Source organism: Sorex araneus, chromosome 1 (genome assembly GCF_027595985.1).
Source record: "Sorex araneus isolate mSorAra2 chromosome 1, mSorAra2.pri, whole genome shotgun sequence".
NCBI classification, from domain to species: Eukaryota; Metazoa; Chordata; class Mammalia; order Eulipotyphla; family Soricidae; genus Sorex; species Sorex araneus.
This window is the reverse complement of record NC_073302.1, coordinates 339,087,573-339,110,307: the sequence shown is the minus strand read 5'-3', so window position 1 is coordinate 339,110,307 and position 22,735 is coordinate 339,087,573. Positions and strand designations below refer to the sequence as shown.

At 56.1% G+C, this 22,735-nt stretch overlaps 1 protein-coding gene across 1 annotated transcript; it reads left to right on the top strand.

The window, feature by feature from the left end:
* Positions 1 to 1,173: 1,173 nt before the first annotated feature.
* On the top strand, positions 1,174 to 16,409 carry EIF4EBP1 (eukaryotic translation initiation factor 4E binding protein 1). The gene is made up of 3 exons (XM_055119319.1): positions 1,174 to 1,354; positions 15,363 to 15,542; positions 16,039 to 16,409. The coding sequence occupies exons 1-3, from the start codon at positions 1,213 to 1,215 to the stop codon at positions 16,068 to 16,070; spliced, it is 354 nt and encodes a 117-aa protein (XP_054975294.1). The 5' UTR covers positions 1,174 to 1,212; the 3' UTR covers positions 16,071 to 16,409.
* The last annotated feature ends 6,326 nt before the right edge of the window (positions 16,410 to 22,735 follow it).

Genomic DNA, 22,735 nt, shown 5'->3' with positions numbered 1-22,735 from the left:
CGAGGGACCATATGGGATGCAGGAGATTGAACCCAGGTCTGCCAGATGCAAGGCAAGTGCCCTCCCCCCTGTACTATCTCTCCAACCCATTCAGCATGATTTAAAAGACAGGTCACAGGGCTGGCGCGATAACACAGTGGGTAGGGCGTTTGCCTTGCACGCAGCTGACCCAGGTTCGATTCCCAACATCCCATATGGTCCCCTGAGCACCACCAGGAGTGATTCCTGAGTGCAGAGCCAGGAGCGGTGCTCAGGGCTTACTTCTGGCTCTTTGCTTCGGATCACTCCGGCAGGGTTCGGGGAACTGTGTGGTGTCAGGGGAACTGTGTGGTGTCAGGGTGCAACACGGCCTACACCGCGGGGGGCAAGCCCCTCACCTGCTTTGCCATCTCTCCAGCCCCTTACTCAATTTTTTGGTTTTCTTTCCCGGCTCCGCTGGGGCCCCGCTGTAGTGAAGGGTCCCATCCTGGTCCTGCTGCCAGTAGCTCTCCTGCCCCTTTGGGGGTCTGCAGCGCTACTCAGGGTCAGGCCCCCAGTGAGCTGGGCTCCGACCCGAGACCCCACAGACTCTTCTCTGACCATGGCATCCCCTCCAATCCCCTCCAGCCACACACCCGCCAGCCCTCCGGGACCCTCCAGCGACGGGCCATGCCTGCCCCTCCCGCCGGTCTCTGAGGCAGTGGGACGAGCACTTCTTGCCCTTTCTTGGAGGACCCAGGGCTTACTCCTGGCTCTGCGGGATCGTGCCTGGTGGGGTGCAGGCGCCCCTATGCCTTGCCGGGGATGGAAGCCAGGCTGGCTGCGCGCGAGGCAAGCGCCCTGCCCGGCCCGCCCGTCGCTCCAGCCCCTCGATGCCGTTTCTTCCCAGCTGGCCGCTTGGCCAAAGCCCAATAGCCCCTTGACTGGCCCAGGTCCGCTTTCGCATTCGAGGACCAGGCAAGGGCGGTGGAAAGGAGCGTCCGGCGCTTAGTCCCGCGACCCCCCGGCCCGCACCCGGGCCCTGCCAGTGTGGGGCGATGGCGGCACCCGGGCGAAGCTGCCGGGCCTCGAGGGCCTCGGACCCCGGGCCGAAGGGACCCGCGGCACGGCGGGAACTACAAATCCCAGCGGGTGGCAGCTGGGAGGCGGAAGGGGCGGCGGGGGCGGGCCGAGGCGGGGCGCGGCCACAGGGGCCAAAAGGGCCGGCGCGGGCTGCACTGCCGCCCCGCCAGCATGTCCCTCCCGAGCGGTTGCGGCCAGACCCCCAGCCGGGCCATTCCCGCCGCGCCCAGGGCGCTTCTGGACGGCGGGCAGCTGCCGCCCGGGGTCTACAGCACCACCCCCGGCGGCACGCTCTTCAGCACCACGCCGGGAGGTAGGCAGGGGCGCGGGGCAGGGCGCAGGACAGAGGCAGGGGCGCGGGGCAGGGGGCGCGTGCAGGGCCGGGCCGCGGGGCAGGGCCGCGAGGCAGGGGGCGCGGGGCAGGGGGCGCGTGCAGGAGGCATGGGGCAGGGCTCCGTGCAGGACGCGCGGGGCGGTGATCGGGAGCCCCCCGACTGGACCGGGCCACTGCGCTCCGGGCCGCGATGACCCTGAAGACCCAAGGAGGCGGCGAGGGTCCCAGAGGAGGTCCCGGAGAGCTAGAGGGGGCGCCGGCCCACCGCCTGCCCGGGTGACTTCCCTGCTCGAGACTTAAGTTCCCACCCAAACAGGTCCTCCCCCTTCCAGGGCCGTCTCATATCGGGGTGTTGGGGCAACCCCGAGGCGCCACCGGGCGGGGTCAGAGTGGCCTGCGGACCACGGAGAGGCTGGCCACGCGGCCTCAAGGACGGGACGGGACCACGATGGCTCTTGAGACATGCCCACTTTGGGGTTTTGTTTTGGGTCACGCCCGACGGTGCGCGGCTCTGCGCTCAGGGGTCCCTCCTAGTGGGGCTCGGGAACCATATGGGTTGCGGGGATCGAACCCGGGCCGGCCGCGTACAAGACACACACCCTCCTCGCCGTCCTGGCGCCCCGGCCCGAGGTGTCCCCGGTGCTGCGTGGGCTCCGCGCGTCCAGCCGCTCCTTTGGCAGACCGCCCGGTTACCAAGTGGGAACCCCGCGGACGCGGGGGACAGCACAGAGGGCTGCCAGGGAAACCCCGTCCCGTGGGGCCAGGGCTGGAGCGGAGGGCACGGACGCCGGCTCTGAACCCCGCACCCCGGTGTCCCCACTCCACTCTGGGTGCAGAGCCAGGTGGGAGCCGGAGCACGGGCGGGTGCGGTCCAAACCCAAACAAAAACACCTTCCATCTGTCGGGGTGACGGGGAGGGAGCGCGGGGAGCGCGTGGCCGCGCGGGCACGGACGGGAGAGGGAAGAGGAGCTGGCACGGGTGGGGCCGGCTCTGCGCTGCCCCCGGGACCCGGCGTTCCGCACCCCCGCAGCCCTGCGCGGCGCGGAGGAAACGCGCAGCTGCGCTGCGTGATGAAACCCTCATGGCTCGCCACTTCCCTCCACGCCCCTCACGCACTTTTGGCCTCTTTCTTTGGCCGCTCTCAGGCTTCTCCGTGTCTGCAGGTCCTGGCCTGGGCTGGGGGTGGGGGGCACGTGCTTATTTTCCTAGGCGACTGTCCCACACCGGCAACGCCGCCAGCTGCGCGTTCTTCCGCAGCGTGTCCCCAAACGTGCAGCGCTAGGACTGCTCAGGCTGATTAGATGTTCTTGCTCAGCGTCCCCCTTTTTTAGCACGTCGTGGAGGATTCTCGTCCGTTTTTCCAGATAGAACGTTTCCCAGACTGGCGAAGAGTAGCGTAATGGGGACAGTTGCTTTCTTTTTTTTTTTTTTTTTTCGCTTTTTGGGGTCACACCCAGCGATGCTCAGGGGTTACTCCTGGCTTTGCACTCAGGAATTACTCCTGGCAGTGCTTGGGGGACCATATGGGATGCCGGGGATTGAACCCGGGTTGGCCACGTGCAAGGCAAACGCCCTTCCCGCTGTGCCATCGCTGTGCCATCGCTCACTGTCCCCAAGGGGACAGTTGCTTTCTTTCCTGTTAAAAATGATTGGCTGATGGGCCTCGGAGAATGCAAGGTTCTAATGATGGCCTTGCACCCAGCAGGTGCTGGCTTGAGCCCCCAAGCACCCCTGGTGTGCCCCAAATACCGCCACTCCTTACCCCCCAGTTCTAGTAAAAGTCCCCAGTCATGAGTTCAAGTCATAGTACAGGGTGCTTCCCTGGCAAGTGGCTGACCTGGGTTTGGTCCCCAGAGCCCCCTGGTCCCCCAAACCCCACCAGGAGTGATCTCTGAATACCACTGGGGGTGGGAGCGCCTGGGGCATAAGGTGCTGGGGAGTGGGAAAACCATTCTGTACGGGGCAGTAGCCAGAGCTTGCCAGACAAACGCTTTAGCTAGAGCATCTTTCCTGCTGCTCTTTTCCAGCTGGGCTTTTTGCAAAGGGCCTTCCTGTTCTTTCTCTGCCTCACCATGTGTCTACTAGAACCTTTCCTGACAATTTTGGGAGTTCTTTTAAAAGTGGGGTTCTGCATCTCTGCTTGATCCATTTAAGGTGGACACTGGGGCCTGAAGACTGGGGAGAGCTGAGGCACTCTGCTTCTGGGGACCCTCTGATCCGGTCTACTAGTGGGGGATTTGTTTTGAGACTGTAACATTTATTTAGGTATTTATGTAACATTTATTTAGGTATTTAGCTAGGAAGAAAGGCTTGGGGCTTCAGAGTGTTACTTTGTCTTAGGGAAAGGGCAGTTCCAGAATCCAGGATTCTGGGGTGGGTTTTTTTGTTGTTGTTGTTTGTTTGTTTTTTGTTTTGTTTTGTTTTTTTGGCGAGGCACAGGGGTCACTCCTGGCTCTGCACTCAGGAATTACCCCTGGCGGTGCTCAGGGGACCATATGGGATGCTGGGAATCGAACCCAGGTCATCCATGTGCAAGTCGGCCGCGTGCAAGGCAAATGCCCTACCCGCCTTGCTATCACTGCAGCCCCCAGTTCCAGGATTCTGAAGCCAGCCTTGTCTGGCCTCAGGCGCCTTGCCCGGCAGGCAGAGCCCCTGTAACCCCAGTAACCCCCATCCTCCTCTTTCAATGGAGAAGCAAACAGTCTGTGAGCTGCTTTTACCTACCCCCTTTGCTTTTGTGGAGAAGCTAGATTTAAAGAGCAAAGGTCATTCCTGCATAAACTACCTGGGGTATTCATTTAAATGCTGATTTTTCTTTTCCATTTGAATGCAGATTCTGAAATTCTGCTTGTCTGACTAGCTCCCAAGTGGTCGATCTAAATAACACTCTGAGTACTCCCACAGTAGGAAATTAGACAAGTCTTCTCTCAGTGACTGGCCTGAGGGGTCTGCCTGCAGCTGAGATGTTTCTGTCCCTGGAAGCGCCTCTGGAGGTCAGCTTTGGCCTTTAAAATTAGGACCTGAAGGGTTGGAGACGTAGTTCCAGCAGGTAGGGCCCTTGCCTTGTATGTGATCTGGGTTTGATCCCAGAATCCCAGGTGGTCCCCAGAGCAACACCAGGAGTGATTCCTGAGTGCAGAGCCAGCAGTAAGCCCTGAGCATCGCCGGGTGTGACCCAAAATACAAGTAAACTAGAGTCAGGAGAGAAAGTTCTAGCGGGTGTCAGCACTTCATTGCAGGAAGTGCCAAGATCTATTGCCCCCGCAGGAAATGACTCCCCACTGTGTCTCAAGGAAAAGGAGCCGCACTGGACCTGAGCTGTCTGTTTCCCTCTCGCCGACATCAGTCTCCCTGTGAGCCGCCGAGCTGAAGAGCCTGGGAATTGAAGAGATATCTGCTCCAGGCAGGGCGGCTCTAAACCGGAAGGTCTGCTCGAAGCTGTTGCTCAAGAGACCTGTCAGACAAAGCACAGAGATGGACTCACTTGTCTGTGCGGTTATGAGAGGCGATGTTTTGTTCAGTTTTGTGGGTTTTGTTTTGTTTTCAGTTTTGGAGGCACACCCTGGCGATGCCCAGGGGTTCCTCCTGGCTCTACACTCAGGAATCACTCCTGGCAGTGCTCAGGGGACAATATGGGATGCCGGGGATGGAGGGTGGTCAGCCACATGCAAGGCAAACGCCCTACCCGCTGTACTCTCTCTGGCCCCTTTGTTTTGATTTTTCCAGGGTGCTGAGGAGAGGGGCTTACCCCTGGCTCTCTGCTCTGGGATGAGATCACTCCTGGGGGTATTCAGGATGTATGCATTGCCGGGGAATCAAACCTGGGTTGTCTCACATAAGCACCTTACTCACTGCTATGTTATCTATCCAGCTCAGAGAAGCAGTTTTTGTGGGAAAAGAGAACAGGGCAGCACATTTTGCAGGAAGACCTGACAGCAGGCTACTGGGCTCCGGGATAGTCAGTAAATCCCCTCTTGGGCTGACTCTCGTCTAAGCCCTCAAGTGGTCCCAAGGTCCAGCAGGAGTGGTCCTTGAGCTCGGCACCAGGAATAAGCCCTGAACACAGGGTGTATGCCTGTTGCAGAGAGAGCGAGAGAGAGAGAGAGAGAGAGAGAGAGAGAGAGAGAGAGAGAGAGAGAGAGAGAGAGAGAGAGAGAGAGAGAGAGCGCGAGAGAGCGCGAGAGAGCGCGGGAGAGAGCGGGAGGGAGCGGGAGGGAGCGGGAGGGAGGGAGAGAGAGCGAGAGAGCTAAGGTTAAGGGCTTAATCCATGCTTATCTTAAACTTTTGGAAGGGAAAAGGTGAGGAAAACATCTCTGATTTTTTTTTTTTGTGTGGTGCTGTGAATTCAAATCAGGGTCTCCCAGGGTCCCCTGCATGCCGGTCACGTGCTCCAGCACAGACCACATAGTTGACTAATGCACTGTTTTTATTTTTATTTTCTTTGGGGCTTGGCACCATAGCCAGTGGAGCTTGGGGGCTCTTCCTGGTGCTGTCCTTGGGAGTGACCTCCGGGGGTGCCCGAGCGAGCGACTGTGGCCCTATGTGGTGCCGCAGCTGAGCCTGGGTCAGCTGCCTGCAAGGCCCTAATTAGCTCTTGATTTCTTCGGGGCTGCGTTCATCTGAGTATGAGGATCTGTATTGTGGAGTTGTGAAACATTCTAGTGACGCCACCTTTGTGTTCATGGTTCCATGTGGGAATTGGGGGGACTTGGGGCTTTTTGGTTTTTGCACCATACCTGGTGGCACGCGGGGGGGGGGGGGGGCGGGGCGTGCTTAGGGATTGTATGTGTGTTACCAGGGACTGACCTAGGATTGGCTGTGTGCAGGGTGAGTGCCTTAGCCCCTGTATGAGTTCTCTGGCTCCCCGTCTTGGAGGTTTGACCCCCAAAGTCTGCAGAGCCTGTAGCTTGGGTGGCAAGCCTGCCATGTCAGGTGTTGGCGGATGCTGCCCCCGAAGCTCACATGGAGCTGACAGTCTAGGAGGGGGACCTGGCTTGGGTGCCGGAGCTTGAGTGCAGCCAGCGCCCTGGGGCCTCAGCCATGGGGGATTCACCTGTCATTGGCTACATCTGTGATTAGCTGGCAGTTTGATAGTGAAGGGCCAGAGCGATGGTACAGGGTAAGGGTGCTGGCCTTGCACCCGGCTGATCCTGATTGAATTTCTGATTGATCCTGGTTGAATCCCTGGCACCCCGTATGGCCCCCAGAGCTTGCCGGAAGTGATCCCTGAATGCAGAGCCAGGAGTAAGCCATGAGCACTACTGGGTGTGTGTGGGCCCCTTGCAAAAATAAAAAAAGAAATGATGAAAACTGAGCCTGGGAGGTGGCTCAAGGGTCTTGGAGCCAGGGTGAGCCCCAGCAGAGACAGTTCCCAAGCACTGTTGGGTGTGGCCCCAAACAAAGGAGAAGATGTCCCTGAAATACTGCCACAGTGGATCTGATGAAACAGTGGGCCAGGAACTAGCACAGTGGGTGAGGCCTTGCCTTGACCACGCTCCCTAACATGACCCCCTGGGCCCAGCTGGAGTAAAGCCTGGGCATCACTGGTGTGGCCCAAAAGTGAAAGAAAGAATAAAATGAGGGCAGGTTGTCCCTGGTCAAGGTGCTTGCACTCAGCCGACTCGGATTCAAGCCCTGGCACTCCTGGGGTCTCCCCGAGCAGAATCAGAAGGAAGTCCTGAGCACCGCCGGTGGCCCCCAAACAAGCAAAAACACTGATGCACATCCTGAGGCCCCAGGCCCTCCTGGAGGACCTAGTCAAGAGCTGCCTGTGTCAGCCTGGGTAGCCCACCTTCGGGCGGGGCACACCCAGTGGCCATTGGCTCTCCGGTGCTCAGAGGATCGTGAAGTAGATCAAACCCAGGCCTCCTGTATGCGAAGCCCGCTGATCTTTCATCCTGTTCACCCCCATTTGAAAAAAATTTGGCTTTGGGGCCCCACTGAGTAATGCTAATGGCCTCCTCCCGGCTCTGAGCTCAGGGCCCAAATGAGGAGCCTGGGATCAAGCTTACTGTGTCCACCAAGGCAATAACTCTGCCTCTTCCTTTAAGGGGAAAGAAATGGGCTGGATCAATAGCACAGTGGCAGGGCATTTTGCCTTGCACGCGGCTGACCCGGGTTCGATTCTCAGCATCTCATATGGTCTCCTGACTCTCACAGCCAGGAGTAATCCCTGAGTGCATGAGCCAGGAGTAACCCCTGTTCAACTCCGGGTGTGACCCAAAAAGCAAAAAAAGGTGGGGGGGCGGGAAGAAACAAGCCAGAGAGATAGTGTGTGGGGCGGGGCACTTCCCTTGCACGTGGCTGTTGTAGAGAATTCGCAAGGAGAAAGGATTGACAAAGGATCACTTCCAAAGTGAAAGTTGTTTTATTTGGGGCTCCTAAGGGAAGCCCAGGACGGGGCCCCTGCTAGTGATTCTCAGCCCCCCCTCCCCACGGGTGGGGAAGGCAGGGCTGCTGGGTGTAGTGCCTGGGGCTTCCCAGAGCACCTAGCAGTGCTCAGAGGACATGTTGATGCCAGGGATGGGACCAGCCATGCGCAAGGCACGTGCCTTTGTGTCCATGCTATCTCTCTGACCCCTCCAAGGTGAACGTTTTTAAGGAAAATCATGTTTGTATTTGTATGTTCTTGTGTATCCAAACAAATTTAAAAACTATTATTTTGTGTTCTCACCAGGATTCCTACCAGAATTCTTCCTCCATTATGATTCATGACAAGTGAATCATGCATATTTGTTTACCTGTTTGTGATGCTCAGGACTGACCCCTGAGCACTCCTGGTAGGCTGGGTGGGGACCACATGGGGTCCTGAGGATCAAACCTGGGTCAGTCATGTGCAAGATAACACTCACGGTATTATGACCCGACCCCTGGATAGAAAGGGTTTTTTTTTAACCGCCTTGGTAATTTTTGCATCTCTAGACTCAGTGCCCAGTCAGGTGTAGAGGGGTGAAGGGTAAAGAGAATGTGACATGGCGGGGCTAGAGTGATAGTACAGTGGAGAGAGAGAGAGAGAGAGAGAGAGAGAGAGAGAGAGAGAGAGAGAGAGAGAGAGAGAGAGAGAGAGAGAGAGAGAGAATATGAATCTGCACTAACTTCAAGATCGCCTTTAAATCAGTGGCAGGATATAGTTGAGGATTTATAGCTTCGAATGATCTGGGGGTAGAAACCAATTTCTCCTGGAATCTTCCCATTTATTTTCTAGTACTTCATATAACACTATATCGATACTATTTCCCCTAGTATTTGTCACCCAGAGAGTCCAAGGAAGTGGATTTAATTAGCGACTTGCCTGCCCCCAGCTCTGATGAGTTGACAGGAGTAGTGATTCCTTGCCATGGCAGCCCAGAGACGCTTGTGTGACTGAGAATGGCCGTATCTGTTCGCAGGTGCTGGTTCGCCATCCCCAAACATGGCACCTTAAGTGACAGCTACCTACTGTGTCTCCGTCCTTTGGCTCTTTGGGCATCTTCAATGACCTTCCCTGACATCAGTCATGTCTGTGTACAGTGACAGAGGGATTCCCCCAGCCAGTAAGGTCTGAAGTGACATGACATGTCTAGGGACAGCTGGAGGCTTGAGAACCCTCTGGGTTCTCTGAGTCTTGTTTAGGAGTCTAATCCCAAGGCATCTTTTGTTGATGTTTTTTGTGCCACACCAAAGGTTTTGGCTCACTCCTGGCTCTGCTCAGCGATCACTTCTGGCAGTGCTCAGGGGCCGGGTTGACCATCGCAAATGCCTTACCCACTGTGCTCTCTCTCTCTGCCAGTCTTTGAGTGAGAGAAGCCACACACGCAACCAGGCCTGGTAGGATTTTTTCCACACGGGTTAAGCATGAGAGAACAGTCCTCTCAGGGGCCAGAGAGGTGGAAGAGGGGTGAAGACTCCTGCCGCCACTTAGCTGCCCCCAGTAATGCCTCACAGCACGTGTGGTCCCCCTGACACAGAGCCAGGAGTGATCTTGGGTCATGGGCAGCCTCTTCCACTTCCTGTCACCCAGCCCCGTTCCCCTTTCAGTCTCCAGGCTTTGGGGGCATCTTCGCAGGAAACCCCTCTTGCCCTGCTCTGTCATCTGTACATCCTTGTTTCCTGGAGTTCTGGCCGCTGGACGGAGTCGGCTTCTGAGTCTGGTGGTCCAGAGAGAGTTGGAGCGGTATTGCCTGGGGATCCTGCAGCTGCAGAACTCTCCTGGGGGGTCAGAGCAATAGTACAGCAGGGAGGGCACTTGCATGAGTCAGCCCAGGATCAGTCACTGGTACCACATCTGGTCCCCGAGTCCCGCCAGGAGTTATCCCAGAGCGATGGGACAGGTATACAGGTAACCCTAAGCCTCCAGGCTCCAGAGAAGCATCCAGATCTGATTCTCTTGGTGGGGGCGGAGATGAGGAGGAAATCTGGGGTCTAGGCAGATTCTTTCCCTCCCCGAGTCTCCCTGACAAGCCCTGTAGCTCGGATGGAGAGCGGCTGCAGCCAGCAGCTGCCCCACACATTAGGCGGAGGCGGGGGCCTGCTGTTAGAGCCAGGCACGTAGGGAACACGCCTCCTAGGGGACCTGGAGCTGCTGGCCGGTGTCAGCCAACATGCGCTTCCGCACTGTGAAATACACACCCGAGTCTTGGAACGGGAGCAGCAGTTCTAGGAATTGGGCCTGCTGGGCCTCACGGTTCCAGCGTGAAACAGGAAGAATGCGGAAGGCCCCGCAGGGCGGGCTGAGCCAGGTCAGCTGACAGATGTGGCGGGTCCCGCCTGGCCAGATCCTCAGGTCTAGCCCCCACGGAAGAGCACCCCAGGGGTCTCTCCTATGTACAGAACCAGGAGGAACCCCTGAGCACTGCTGGATGTGTCCCAAACCACACACTCCACAATACCAAGATCACACACACACCAACACACCAACACACCACCAAGATGAGCCTGAGGGTTCTGGTGTCTGGCTTGCTGCTTTTTGTTTTTGTTTAAATACAATAAAATAGAACAAATAAATTATGGGGCGGGGCGGGAGGGGGGATAGTTTGGTGACCTGAGATCGGGATGCTTATTGGTTCCCCTGGTACACTAGGTAGCAATGTGGGGCTGAGAGGATCAGCCCCTAAGGCTTGCAAGGTGGCCAACTTGGGTTTGATCCCTGGCAGTGCCAGGTGTGGCCCCAAAACAAAACACCAACAGAAAACAAACGAGTTATTAGAATGGCCGGATCGACAGCACAGTGGGTAGGGTGTTTGCCTTGCACGTGGCCAACCTGAGTTCGATTCCCAGCATCCCATATGGTCCCCAAGCACTGCCAGGAGTAATTCCTGAGTGCAGAGCCAGGAGTAACCCCTGAGCATCGCTGGGTGTGACCCTCATCCCCCAAAAAGGGGGAGTTAATAGAAAGTGTCACAGTATCCATAGCCATGGTTCTAGTATCATTTACTATTCTCCGCTTGACCCCCTCTGCCCATGCTCCCAACCCTTTTTCTTTCCTGTTCCCTCTGGTAGATGCCATGTCTGTCTTCTGTCCATCTGTCTGTCTCAGTGTTGAGTCCTGCTCAGCTATGCTCGGGCGCTGAACCCGGACCTCCTCTCTGCATGCAGCATACACTCTGCACTCCTCCGTCATTGCTTTTGTTTGTTCATTGGAGAAAAGCTGTTGGCCCACATACACCACTGTATGCTCAGAGGCAGTTCCTGGTTCTGCTCAGGCACATTGAGGACCACATGTGGTGCCTGCAAGGCAAACACCTGACTTCATGTACTGCCTTTTTGCCCCCCACCTGAAGTCATATGAGTTTTCACTCATGAAATTTTTTTTTTTTTTGCTTACTTTCTTTTTGGTGGGGGGGAACCCAGCAATGCACAGGGGTTACTCCTGGCTCTGCACTCAGGAATTACTCCTGGTGGTACACGAGTGACCATATGGGATGCCGGGAATTGAACCCGGGTCGGCCGCGTGCAAGGCAAACATGCTACCTGCTGTGCTCTCGCTCTAGCCCCTCATGAAAATCTTTTCTCTAAAACTTTTCTTGGCTTCTGAAGAGCCCTAGCCATATGTAAGGCCCTGGGTTCAAACCCTGGCAGCTCATCTCACCCCCTTGCCCCTGAATGTGGCTGCACTGGCTCCTGGCACCGCTGGAGGCGCTGTGCTTCTGGCAGACTCAGCCTTGCTGTGGGCATGAGGCTCCCCGGGCTCTCGTATTGGTGCCGGTCATTCTCCTGCTGTTTTCTGGATGCAGCCTCCTTCCCTGCCTGTGTTCGACAGCCCGTAAACCCAGGGAGAAATGATTTTCCCTTCTCTTGGGAAGGCATTGAGCCCCTGTCCTTGGCTTCCAGCTCTGCCACTGACGAGCTCTGTGCCATTCTTCTCTGCCAGCCCGGGATCCACCTGCTGTCTGCCCCCTTTCTGCAAAATGTAGGATTCTCTTTCTCCTGGGAGTTAGGAAATGTCACAGTGCAGACTAAGTCCTCCAGGTGGTGTGAGGGAACTCCCAGGCCTGCCACCCCAACCCTAGCACCCGTGAGCTCCTTGCGAGGACCTCGGCTTCCCCGCCAGCCTGACCCTGCGTGTCCACATCCTGCCCGTTTGCTCCTTTGTGGCGCCCATTTCCCGTCCTGTGCTTTACTTCCTGGTGTCCACTTCCTTTTCCCCCTCTGTTACTGGGCCACACACAACGCTGCTGCGGACCCTGCACCCAGGGATCACTCCTGGCAGGGCTCAGGCCACAAAATAGGGTGCTGGGGCCAAGCCCGGGCTGGGGAGGGCCCTTGGGAGGGTTGTGGGGGGGGGGGTCATAGATCAGGGCCAGGCAAGCGAATTTCAGCTTGGGAATGCCACAGTGGGGCATGGATTTCAGCCTTACTGATAAAAAGGGCATCTCACAGTTCCTGGAGTTCTGTTGTTTTTCATTTTTCTGGGGTCTTGTTTTCTGTGTTTGGTGTTTTTGAGCCGGACACAGCTGTGCTCAGGGACATTCCTGGCAGTGCTTGGGGGACCGTCTACAGAGCCAGGGGTCAGGCCCAGGTCAGGTGCATGTGAGAGCAATGCCTTCCCCAGGTACTCTACCTCTGGCTCCTATCTGCAGTTTGTATCATACTTTGCATTCTGCCTGTACCTAGAATTATGTGTTTTGGGCAAGAAAGATAGTATAGGAGGTAAGGCACTTGCTTTGCATGTGGTTGACCAAGATTCAATCCCCGGTACTCCAGTACCCCCAAGCCCATCCCTAGAGACCACTGAGCATAGAACCAAGAGTAAGCCCTGAGCTCCTACATGTGTGCCTGCCCCCTCAAAAGAAAGTATTTGTCTTGACACCATGTCTTCTTCATTTGGTTTCATATTTTATTACATATATATCATTATGGGCTGAAGCGATAGCACAATGGGTAGGGCATTTGCCTTGTACACGGTCGACCCGGGTTCGATTCCTCCGCCCCTCTTGGAAGAACCTGGCAAGCTACCTATGGCGTATTCGATATGCCAAAAACAGTAACAACAAATCTCACAATGGAGACATTACTGATGCCCGCTCGAGAAAATCAATGGGCAACAGGGATACAGTGATACAGTGCTATATCATTACATATGGCACCATATTAAATTATGTTCTAGTAGGGGCCTAGAGAGATAGCATAAAGGGTAGGGCACTTGCCTTGCACATGGCCAACCCCTGTTGCCCTGCCAGGAGTGATCCCTGAGCAACACTGGGTGTGACCCCCCCAACCAAACAAAACATTTTATTACCTATTACAGGGAATTTGATACTGCTACTGTATGGAAAACAGATCCACTTGCTACAAATAGCTGTAAAAAGAGATCTGAGGCAGGGGTGTAGCTCAGGGGTAGAGTTTCTGCTCTGCGTGTGTGTGAGGCCCCAGGTTTATTCCCCGTGCACTCTGCCCCGCCCCAAAAGGGAAAAAGATAACAAGATCCCTGTTGGTTTGGGCTGGCTGGTTTCTGGACCACAAGGGCATGTCCCCGGGGACTACTGCTAGCACTGTCCTTGGGGCTCACTCCAGGCAGTGCCCAGAGGACCCGGGCACCCTGCCATTGACCCATGAGGGCGACTGTGTGCAAATGTGTGCCCCCACCCCAGGGCAGTTCTGTTGCTGTTACTTTGGGATCACATTCAGCTACCTGTGTGGGTGAGGGGTTGGGTGACTCCTGATTTGGGCCTTGGGGTCCCTCTTAGTGGTGTTCCGGGAATTGAACCCAGGGCCTCACACATGTGCCCTACCACTGAGCCAGATCCCCAGCCCCGAGATGGTTTATTTAGTTTTATTGCAGAGAGGGGGCTTTGGGGGACCCTCCAGTATAGGATATGTAATTGGGTGGGCACCTCATGTAAGCATTTTAACCCCTGTACTCTATCTCTGGACTGGAGCCATAGCACAGTGGGTAGGGCGTTTGCCTTGCACGCAGCCAACCTGGGTTTGATTCTTCCATCCCTCTCGGAGGGCCTGGCAAGCTATCCATGTCGTATTCAATACGCCAAAAACAGTAACAAGTCTCACAATGGAGACGTTACTGGTGCCCGCTTGAGCAAGTCGATGAGCATCAGGATGACAGTGCCACAGTACAGTGCTTCTCCATCTCTAGCCTTAACGAAGGCTTTAACGTTCTAGATAGATTGATTTCATTGCTGCAGAAACCTGTTTGCTGAAAAGAAGCAGCCAGCCGACTTCAGGTGCTAAGGCTTCCCCAGGTAGCTGCTGGTGCTTAGCCCAGGGGCGCCTGAAAGCAGACCAGATCCTGCCCACCGGGCCCAGGGCCCTCCAGACCCACCTGCATTGTGTGCCTTAGGAAACATCCTTTCCAGGTCGCTCTGGCCGCTGCCCTGGGGCTGGGCGTGGGTGCGGTTAAAAGGCGTGAATGATTCCCTGAGACGTCTGGGATGACTCAGGAAAGGAGCAGGAGAGCAGCGAGATGGGGCTGGAGAGACAGGACAAGCTTCTGCTCTGCAGCTACCGGGCCCAGGTTTGATCCCCAGCACCGAATATGGTCCCCTGAGCTCAGCTGGTTGAGCCCCGCCCCCCCTCATCCCCCCCAAGAGCAGACAAAATGAGTGACTCACCTTTAAAAACCTTGGTTTGAGAACATTAGGACCAGAGAGAGATAGTCAGGAAGGCACTTGCCTTGCATGCATCTGACCTGGGTTCGATTCCCCTCACCACCTAGGGTCCCCTTACTGCCCTGCCAGGAGTGATCCCTGAGCACTGCTGGGTGTGGCCCAGGGGAAACAAAAAAGGAAGGGGAAAAAATCTTAAGAGTCTGGATATCTCATGAGGGACAGAACTGGAAAGTGAGCTTAAAACAGTTCTCTCCAGAGATCTGTTGGCAGTAATAGCTGGGAATGTTCATGCTAGACAAGATCTGAGGGTTAAAAGTAGGTAAAGGGATACTCTTGATAAACTTTCGTTATCAATACTGCAAACCACAATGCCCAAAAGAGGAGGGGGGGAGGGAGAGAGAGAGAGAGAAGAAAGGTGCCTGCCATAGAGGCAGGCGGGGTGGGGGTGATGGGAGGGGACCTGGGGACACCGGTGCTGGGCAGTGTGCCCCGGGAGAGGGAAGGTGTTGAGGTGCTGGAACACTGTATGACTGAAACCTAATCATGAACAGCTTTGTGAGGCTCTGTCTCACAGCGGCTCAATAAAAAAGTAAAATAATAATAGAATAGTTCTTGGGGGCTGGAGAGATAGCACAGCGGGTAGGGCGTTTGCCTTGCATGCGGCTGACCTGGGTTCAATTCCCAGCATCCCATATGGTCCCCTGAGCACCGCCAGGGGTAATTCCTGAGTGCAGAGCCAGGAGTGGCCCCTGTGCATTGCTAGGTGTGACCCAAAAAAGCCAAAAAAAAAAAAAAAAAAGAATAGTTCTATCCATCAGACACGATCGTCTCGGCAATAAGAGGGAACACAGTTGATGGGGGCCCTTGGGGACGCACACACAGTCCATGTCACTCCTTTGCGGGCGGTGCTCAGGACCTCTCCCATGCCCCACCCCTCTGCCAGGCACCCGGATCATCTACGACCGCAAGTTCCTGATGGAGTGTCGGAACTCGCCCGTGAGCCAAACCCCCCCTCGGGACCTGCCCTCCATTCCCGGGGTCACCAGCCCTGCCTCGGAGGACGCCGCAGACACCAGGCAGGGCCACCCACGTGACAACCCGGAGGAGAAGCCGGCGGGCCCTGGTGAGTGCCGGGTTTGGGCCAGGCTTGCCCTGGAGGGGGAAATGAGGGGCCCTGCGGGGTTCTGTCCACTCTTAGGGACTTTGCTGGGGAGGAAAAGGACAGTGACCACCCCAGCCCACCCTTTTTGGAGCTCAGCCCGACTGAGCGGATGGGGCGAGATCTAGAATATTCCCTGGTACCAGCTCTCCCCATGAACGGGACTCTGCCTGCCAGGAAGGGTGAGTCGGCGTGTGAGTGGCCGGGTGACCATAACTGCCCCTTTGCAGCGGTGTCCCCAAGCGCATCACCCGCCCAGTCCGTGGCATACGTCAGTGTGCAGGCCGCCTCCTACCTCGGCTGTCCCAGGGGCCACATCCTGGGAGAAGCAACCCATGCAGCGGGCTCAGTGGGCCTGATGCCACCACGGGCCTCCGTGCCCCTCTGAGTCAGGCGGCAACCACTGACCCCTGGGCCAGCCTTCCTCCTCTCACCCACCCTCTGTCCCTGCTCTCCCCAGGTGAAGAGTCACAGTTTGAAATCGACATTTAACAGACCCACCTCGGATCAAGCAGAACCTCTGCCCCCCACCCCGGGCCCTTGGGGCGGGGGGGTTGGCGTCCCACCAGCCAGGCCTGGGAAGGTCCTGGGCAGGCACTGAGGATGGGGCCGCACCCTGGGCACCGCTCCCCGCCGCAGGAGGCACCAGTGGTTCCCTCCACATGCCCCTCGAGCCAGCCGTGCACAGGACCCGCAGACCCGCAGCCCAGAGCGGGGCTGGCCTTGACCTGCTCCTCCAGCCCCACCCTTGGGGCGCACCCACCCCTTCCCCGAGGGTGCCGGAAGCCCCACCCCCTTTCCAGAAAGGAAATAAAAGTCACCAGCCCTTGGGCCAGCCTGGCCTGTCTCATCGTCTCATCTGCCTCACTCCTGAGACCCCCAGCACCCCGTGCCCTCCGCTTGCCAGGAAACCTGTGCCTGGGCGACCTCCCCTCCCAGCCCCCACACCTTAGACACACACACACACACACACACACACACACACACACACACACACACACAGGTATTCACGCTCACGCATACACACACTCACAAGAATTCACGGTCACGCATATACACACGCTTATGCTCACACGTATTCATGTTCACACGTATTCATGCTCACTCATATATAACATTCATGCTTACACATGCTCACGCTCATGCACACATACATACTCCTGCATACGCACATACATGCTCACATATGTGCATATACACGCTCACGCATGCACACTCTCACACCACCCCAGACCAGCTGTCTGCCTGTTGGCTCCACTGTTCTCAGAGAAGGCGGCGAGAAGGGCATATGTGGGGTCAGTGTCTGGGCATGGTGTCCGGTGGGTCTGAGTGAGCGGAGGGAGGCAGGGGCCAAGACCACCAAGGGCAGGTGGGTGGACTTGGTGGGGGGTAGCAGGGCGCGGCATCATGGTGCCCACTTGGGCCAGAGGAGCCAGCTGTGGGGGTGGGATGGTCACTTGTCAGCTGTTCTGTGCTTTCCTCTCTGGCGGCCAGGGAAGGTCCCGGGATTGAGCCCACGACCTGGTCCCACTGCCATATCCCTCTGGGGATGTTTGGGGCCACGTCGGCTGTGCTCAGGGATCTGTCGGGCCTGGAGTGCCAGGCAAGTCTGCGGGTTGACAGATGACCTGTGACCCGGCACTGGCCTTGGCTCCTGTCACACTGCCACCTGGAGTGGCTTGGGGGCGGGGCCTGACCTTTCCTGCACCGAGTGGGAGTCGCATGTGCACAGGAGAAGGGACAGCTGAGGGGACAGCCCAAGGAGGGCACCTTGCATGCCTGCCACCGCCAGGGGTCACTCCTGAGCATCGCTGGGTGCTGCCTTCCCTTCCCCCCCCCCCACACACGGAGTGGGAAGAGGAAGAGTAGAGACCCGAAGCACCCAGCTGGCTCGGATGAGATCTGGGGCTGGAGAGCCCAACGGGATGCGCTCATGTAGAGCAGGAGGCCCAGGTTTGACCCCGGCACTGTGGGAACAATCGGGGCCCAGAGCCGGCTGTGGTCTTTGCCACCAGAGGCTCAAGAAATGAACCACAGGGGCCGGAGTAGTAGTCCAGTGGGGAGGGTGTTTGCCTTGCACGCCTTTTCCTTTTTTTGGTCACACCCAGCAATGCTCAGGGGTTACTGCTGGCTTTGCCCTCAGAAATTACTCCTGGCGGTGCTCAGGGGACCATGTGGGATGTTGGGAATCGAACCTGGGTCGGCCACGTGCAAGGCTAAGGCCCTACCTGCTGTGCTATCGCTCCAGCCCTGTAGTCCATTTCTTTGAGTCTCAAAGGCCACAGTCCTTGACCTTGGGAGGTTAGAGCAGCATTCTGTCCCTGGGTGTGGAGCCTGGGATGTTTTGTCAAGATACTTTCAGAGACAGTTTGTTCTGTCTGCCCTCTGGCATCAAAGCAGGTTCTGCAGGTGTGGTGCCTGTGCCATGGGCAATGGACCAGACACACAAGTGCTCTTTAGGCTGCTAAGGAACTTAATGGACTTATGGAAAAGTAGTGGGGGGCGTAAGGCCACCCCGAAACCTTGTAAGGTCACACATTCACTGGTTGCTGCCTGCAGGTGTCACGCCATGAGGGAAGGGATGTGAGACCGTGAGGCCTCAGGGGGGGACCGGACGGGACCAGGGAATTCCAGTTTAAGGCTCTCCCGGATGGGTAAGGCACTCCTGGATGGGGGTCCTGTGAAGGTCTGGGAATGTCAAAGCCACTGGGCTTTCAGGCAAGAAGGCTCCCCAGGCCACAGGTGGTGACAGAGTAGCGTCCCGGAGGGTCTGCCTGGAGTCACCCAGGAGAGAGGCCGGAAGGGAAGTGCCAGACTAGGAACTGCTCTGGGAACACAGTGAGAAGCCGAAAGCAGAACCTTGGGGGTGCTCCCGCTGGCACGGGGAGCCCTCTGACTCAGGTCTCAGGGGTGCTGAAGAGGCCTTCGTCCTTTCAGTGTGACAGTCACCTCTGAAATGACTCAAGGAAAGGCCGGGGGACACCAGCCAGCCCGGAAGTCCCATGACTGAAAACCAGTATTTCAGGAAGCGTGGGGCTGGACGGGACCAGGAGGTCTTCCAGCTGAGTCCAGGGGGCAGGCCTTGAGGCAACAAGGGATCTCAGACACCTGAGAGAAAGCTGGGGGCGGAGCGGGCGTGTGCGGATAAGGGGACTGAAGGAGCTGTGGCTGGAGTGGAAACTTGTGGAGAGGAGGGTACTCGTTAGGTTGAATTCCGATAAGTTTGGACAATGCAGGACTCGCTGGAACAGACACTCTCCGTGTGACTGGAGCTTGACCAGTCTGCTCACAGGCCTCTGGACATAGAAGCTGTTTCCATTCCCATCTAACCTGTCTCCACATCAGATCTGAGGGCCCAGCCGCTCACTGGCTTCAGAACCCCTCTTGGCCAGAACCAGCTTCCAGCTCTTTACACCCTGAGCTACAGGTGACGGGAGGCAGTACAGGGGTGGAGCGATAGCACAGCAGGGTTCGGTTCCCAGCATCCCATATGGTTCCCTGGGCACTGCCAGGAGTAATTCCTGAGTGCAGAACCAGGAGTAACTCCTGTGCATTGCCGGGTGTGACCCGAAAAGAAAAAGAGGCAGTGCAGCACTTGGGCCTTTGAGCACCTAAAGGCTTGTCCCCTCCTCACCCCTGCAATAGGAAAGAAGTGCACTGGCTGGTAGAATAAATAGAAATAGTGTCAGCAGATCCTTTAGCTCTTGGGGTTGCTTGGAATTAGGAGGGTGGAGGTGAGAGAGAAAGCAAAGCAATAAAAGGAGATTAATGGCCCCTCTCAGCCATTCAGGGCTGCCCACAGAGGGTCCTGCCCCCTCTACAGCCGTGGACCGAGCCAGGTCCAGCCTCCAGGACCTCCCAGTGGTCACGAACTTTCAGGATTCAGACACTTTCAGAGCATTCAGCTTTCTCTGTTGTCACCACAAACATTGAATTAAGGGGCAGCAGGATGACGAGTCCCTTCTGTCCAAGCAGATGCACACAGCTGGCAGGGACAGTTAATCCTACGAGCAGATTAGCGCCTCAGCTCAGGGAGGCAGGCAACTACCTTGGTTTCCTAGAAGAATCAGAACAAAGCTCCTCATTTGCAGTATAGGGTGGTAAGGACCCTCTCTGCAGATTGGTTGGGGGTGGGGCATGGAAGGAGGATCATGGGGCTACAACTCCTAAATAGGTGACTTCATTCCAGTTGACACATTCCAGTCTGATTTGACTGTCCCTGCCAGGGAGGCCCACTGGCCAAAAAAGGAGAGAACTTGTCCTGATCTCCGAATGTTCTTCAGAGATATTGGCGCAGGAAGCGCGTTTTAGAGGAAGAGCCAATTAAGGGGTCATTTCCCCCCTCCCCTTAATTCCAGCACCTCTCCAGGTTTGGGATTTTTTTGGTTTCTAGTTTCAACTCAGTGCTGCCCTCTGCTGGTAGCAGTTAAAACAAGAAAGGTTGCGTGGGGCCAACCCAGCCTCCGTATCAGAACCCCCGAGCACAGCCAGGTGTGGCCCCCAAAAAAAGACAAAGAAGGGGCTGGAGTGATAGCACAGCGGGTAGGGCGTTTGCCTTGCACACGGCCGACCCGGGTTCGATTCCCAGCATCCCATATGGTCCCCCAAGCACCGCCAGGAGTAATTCCTGAGTGCAGAGCCAGGAGTAACCCCTGTGCATCGCTGGGTGTGATCCCAAAAGAAAAAAAAATTGAAAATTTAGAACATTTGAGCTTCGCAACTAATCTCGAAAAAACATCAAATCACCAAATCACCCCTGGTTGCTGCATTTCTGGGCCCTTCTTGGAATGGGGGTGGGAGATTCCAGCATGCACACACACCCAGACACGCACCTGACATCCTCTAGTATAAAAACACACCAGCCACAACTGAGCCTCATCAAACTGTCACACCACCAAACCCTTCCAGCCCCCCGCCTCCAAATTTCACTATACTGACAGCCCAGAGATGTGGTGGGAAAGCTAGGTAGAAGCTCACCAGGCTCAACTAACAAAAGCAAAACAGTAACAGCAGAGCACCAACCGCCGATGACTTCAAGCACAATTCAGACAATGACTTCAGAACACCCCCCCCCCCCCGTGAGATAAAACAGTTACCACAAATGGACTTATTGGTGTGTTTTTTGATAATTTGCCATTTGACAGGCAATATGAAGTAAATTTGTTTGTGTCTGTTCAGGGCCCAGGCTTAGGGAGGGGTGGGGCCCCAGGTGGAGGGAAGGTGGGGTTGGTGATGGACATTGAAGCCTGAAGCAACTGTTAGGAGTAAGTTTGTGCCACAGTGAAGCGGGAAGCAGGAAGATGTGGAGAGATCCTGGGAAGTAATGAAGCCAATAGCCCCAAGGCTGTCGGGGACACCTGTGGACACACGGACTAAGGCCCCATAAGGCTTTACCTGGCACCAGCGCAGACAGGAGAAGGCAGCGGGGCGGGGACCAGCGGGAACAGAGGCCTGGAAAGGGATATCTGGGAAGATCAACAGCTGCCTCAACTTCCCCTGGGCAGCGCCCTGGGACACTCTTCCCTGGATGGAAAGCTTTCCTGGGGCGGCCTGCGAGGAACCCTGTAAAGGCCACTTGGAACCACGCAGTGCACGTGCCCATGCTGCCGCTCAGCCACTGGTCCCAGGGGACGTCCCTGCATCGCCCGTCTTGAGATGTGGAAGCTCGTACAGCCTGTATGTGTGTGCACCCTCTCTTCCTCTCCCCCACCCTTCTCCCTCCCTCCCTCCCTCCCTCCCTCTCTCTCTCTCTGTTTCCCCCCCACCTTCTACAGAATGTCCCTTCCCTCTACCCCCCTTCTACAGAATGTCCAAATAAAACCTGTTTTTATTGTTCTGCTTGTCTCCTGAAATTATTTTCTGACAGGCTGACTTTCCTGCAGGGAGCAAGGCTCACTGCTGACTCTTATGAGGCCTCAGTTTCCCCGGCTGTTCCTTGGGTGGCAGATCCCCTTCTTCAGGCTGCTACCGGCCTTCTCTCCGCTTCACTGGAGCCACCCAAGGGCCCCGCCAATATCAATCATGTTTAAATAAATTAAAAAACTTCAGGTACAAATACAATACCCATAAAGGATATGTTTTCCCTTTTTTGGCAGGGGCCCCTCCTGCAGGACCTGGGCACCATATGGGGGTCAAGCCTGGTTGGCTGGTGTCAGGCCCGGCCCCACCTGTTGTACTACTGTGTAAAAACACAAAAAATAAAAAGAAATGGGCGCGGGCGGCGAGGCAGGTGAAGGAACGGAAGAAGGCCAAACTGGTTGCTCGATCGGTTTATTTCATGTCCATCTCCATTCTCCTCTGATTCTCCTCCTGCTTCTTCCTCCCCCATCCTACTTCATTCTCTCTCTTTCTCTGCCTCTCTCCCAGCTATCGGTCTCTCTCTCGATCTGTGGATCTAGCCCCCGTGGATCTGGCCCCCGTGGATCTGGCCCCCCAACCCACTCTTACAGCCTAGTTAAATCTCCACAGCATGAGGGGGTTGGGGCATACACATAGGTGTGGTCAGCAATAGGGTAAGGTTCTTTTCCCTCAGGGGATGCTTCTCCTAGGACTTAATTCTCTTTCAGCCGGAGGATCCACCCAAGGGCAGAGTCCCATGAATGTGTTTCTCTTCTCCTCAGCCAGCAAACATATAAGAATTCATAATATTAATTATTTTGTATGGACACAATAAGAGATGCATTAAAGCTTATAGAATTGCTTTCCTGGGGCCATCTCAATCTCAGACTACAGTGCTCAGGCCAGATCAGTCTTTCCTATTCCTGGCAGGGTCCCAGTCTCATAATTACTATTGGATCATGACAGCATTTGTCCATGATCAAGCTCTTAATTTATAGTTAAGAATTAGGCACTTTGGCCAGGCCCATCTCGATGCCAGCGTAGCACATAACTCACCGCTTGCCCTGGATCCTTCCCGTCCCACGTCGGGGACCCTACTTTGGGGTGCTAGGAACTGAGGGAAACTGAGGCTTAAGTGGAGAAAGCAGATGCCCGGGAGGGAATAATATTTGAGGCCAATTAAGTCCTAAGTTATAAAAACATAATATTGTCTTCTTGTGTCTACACAAAAAAGACATAGCTTTAAAGTAAATTATTCAAAAGGCATAAAGAGGAGAGAAAGGCAATGTTATAATATTCAGTGTCCTAGGAAGTTCTGA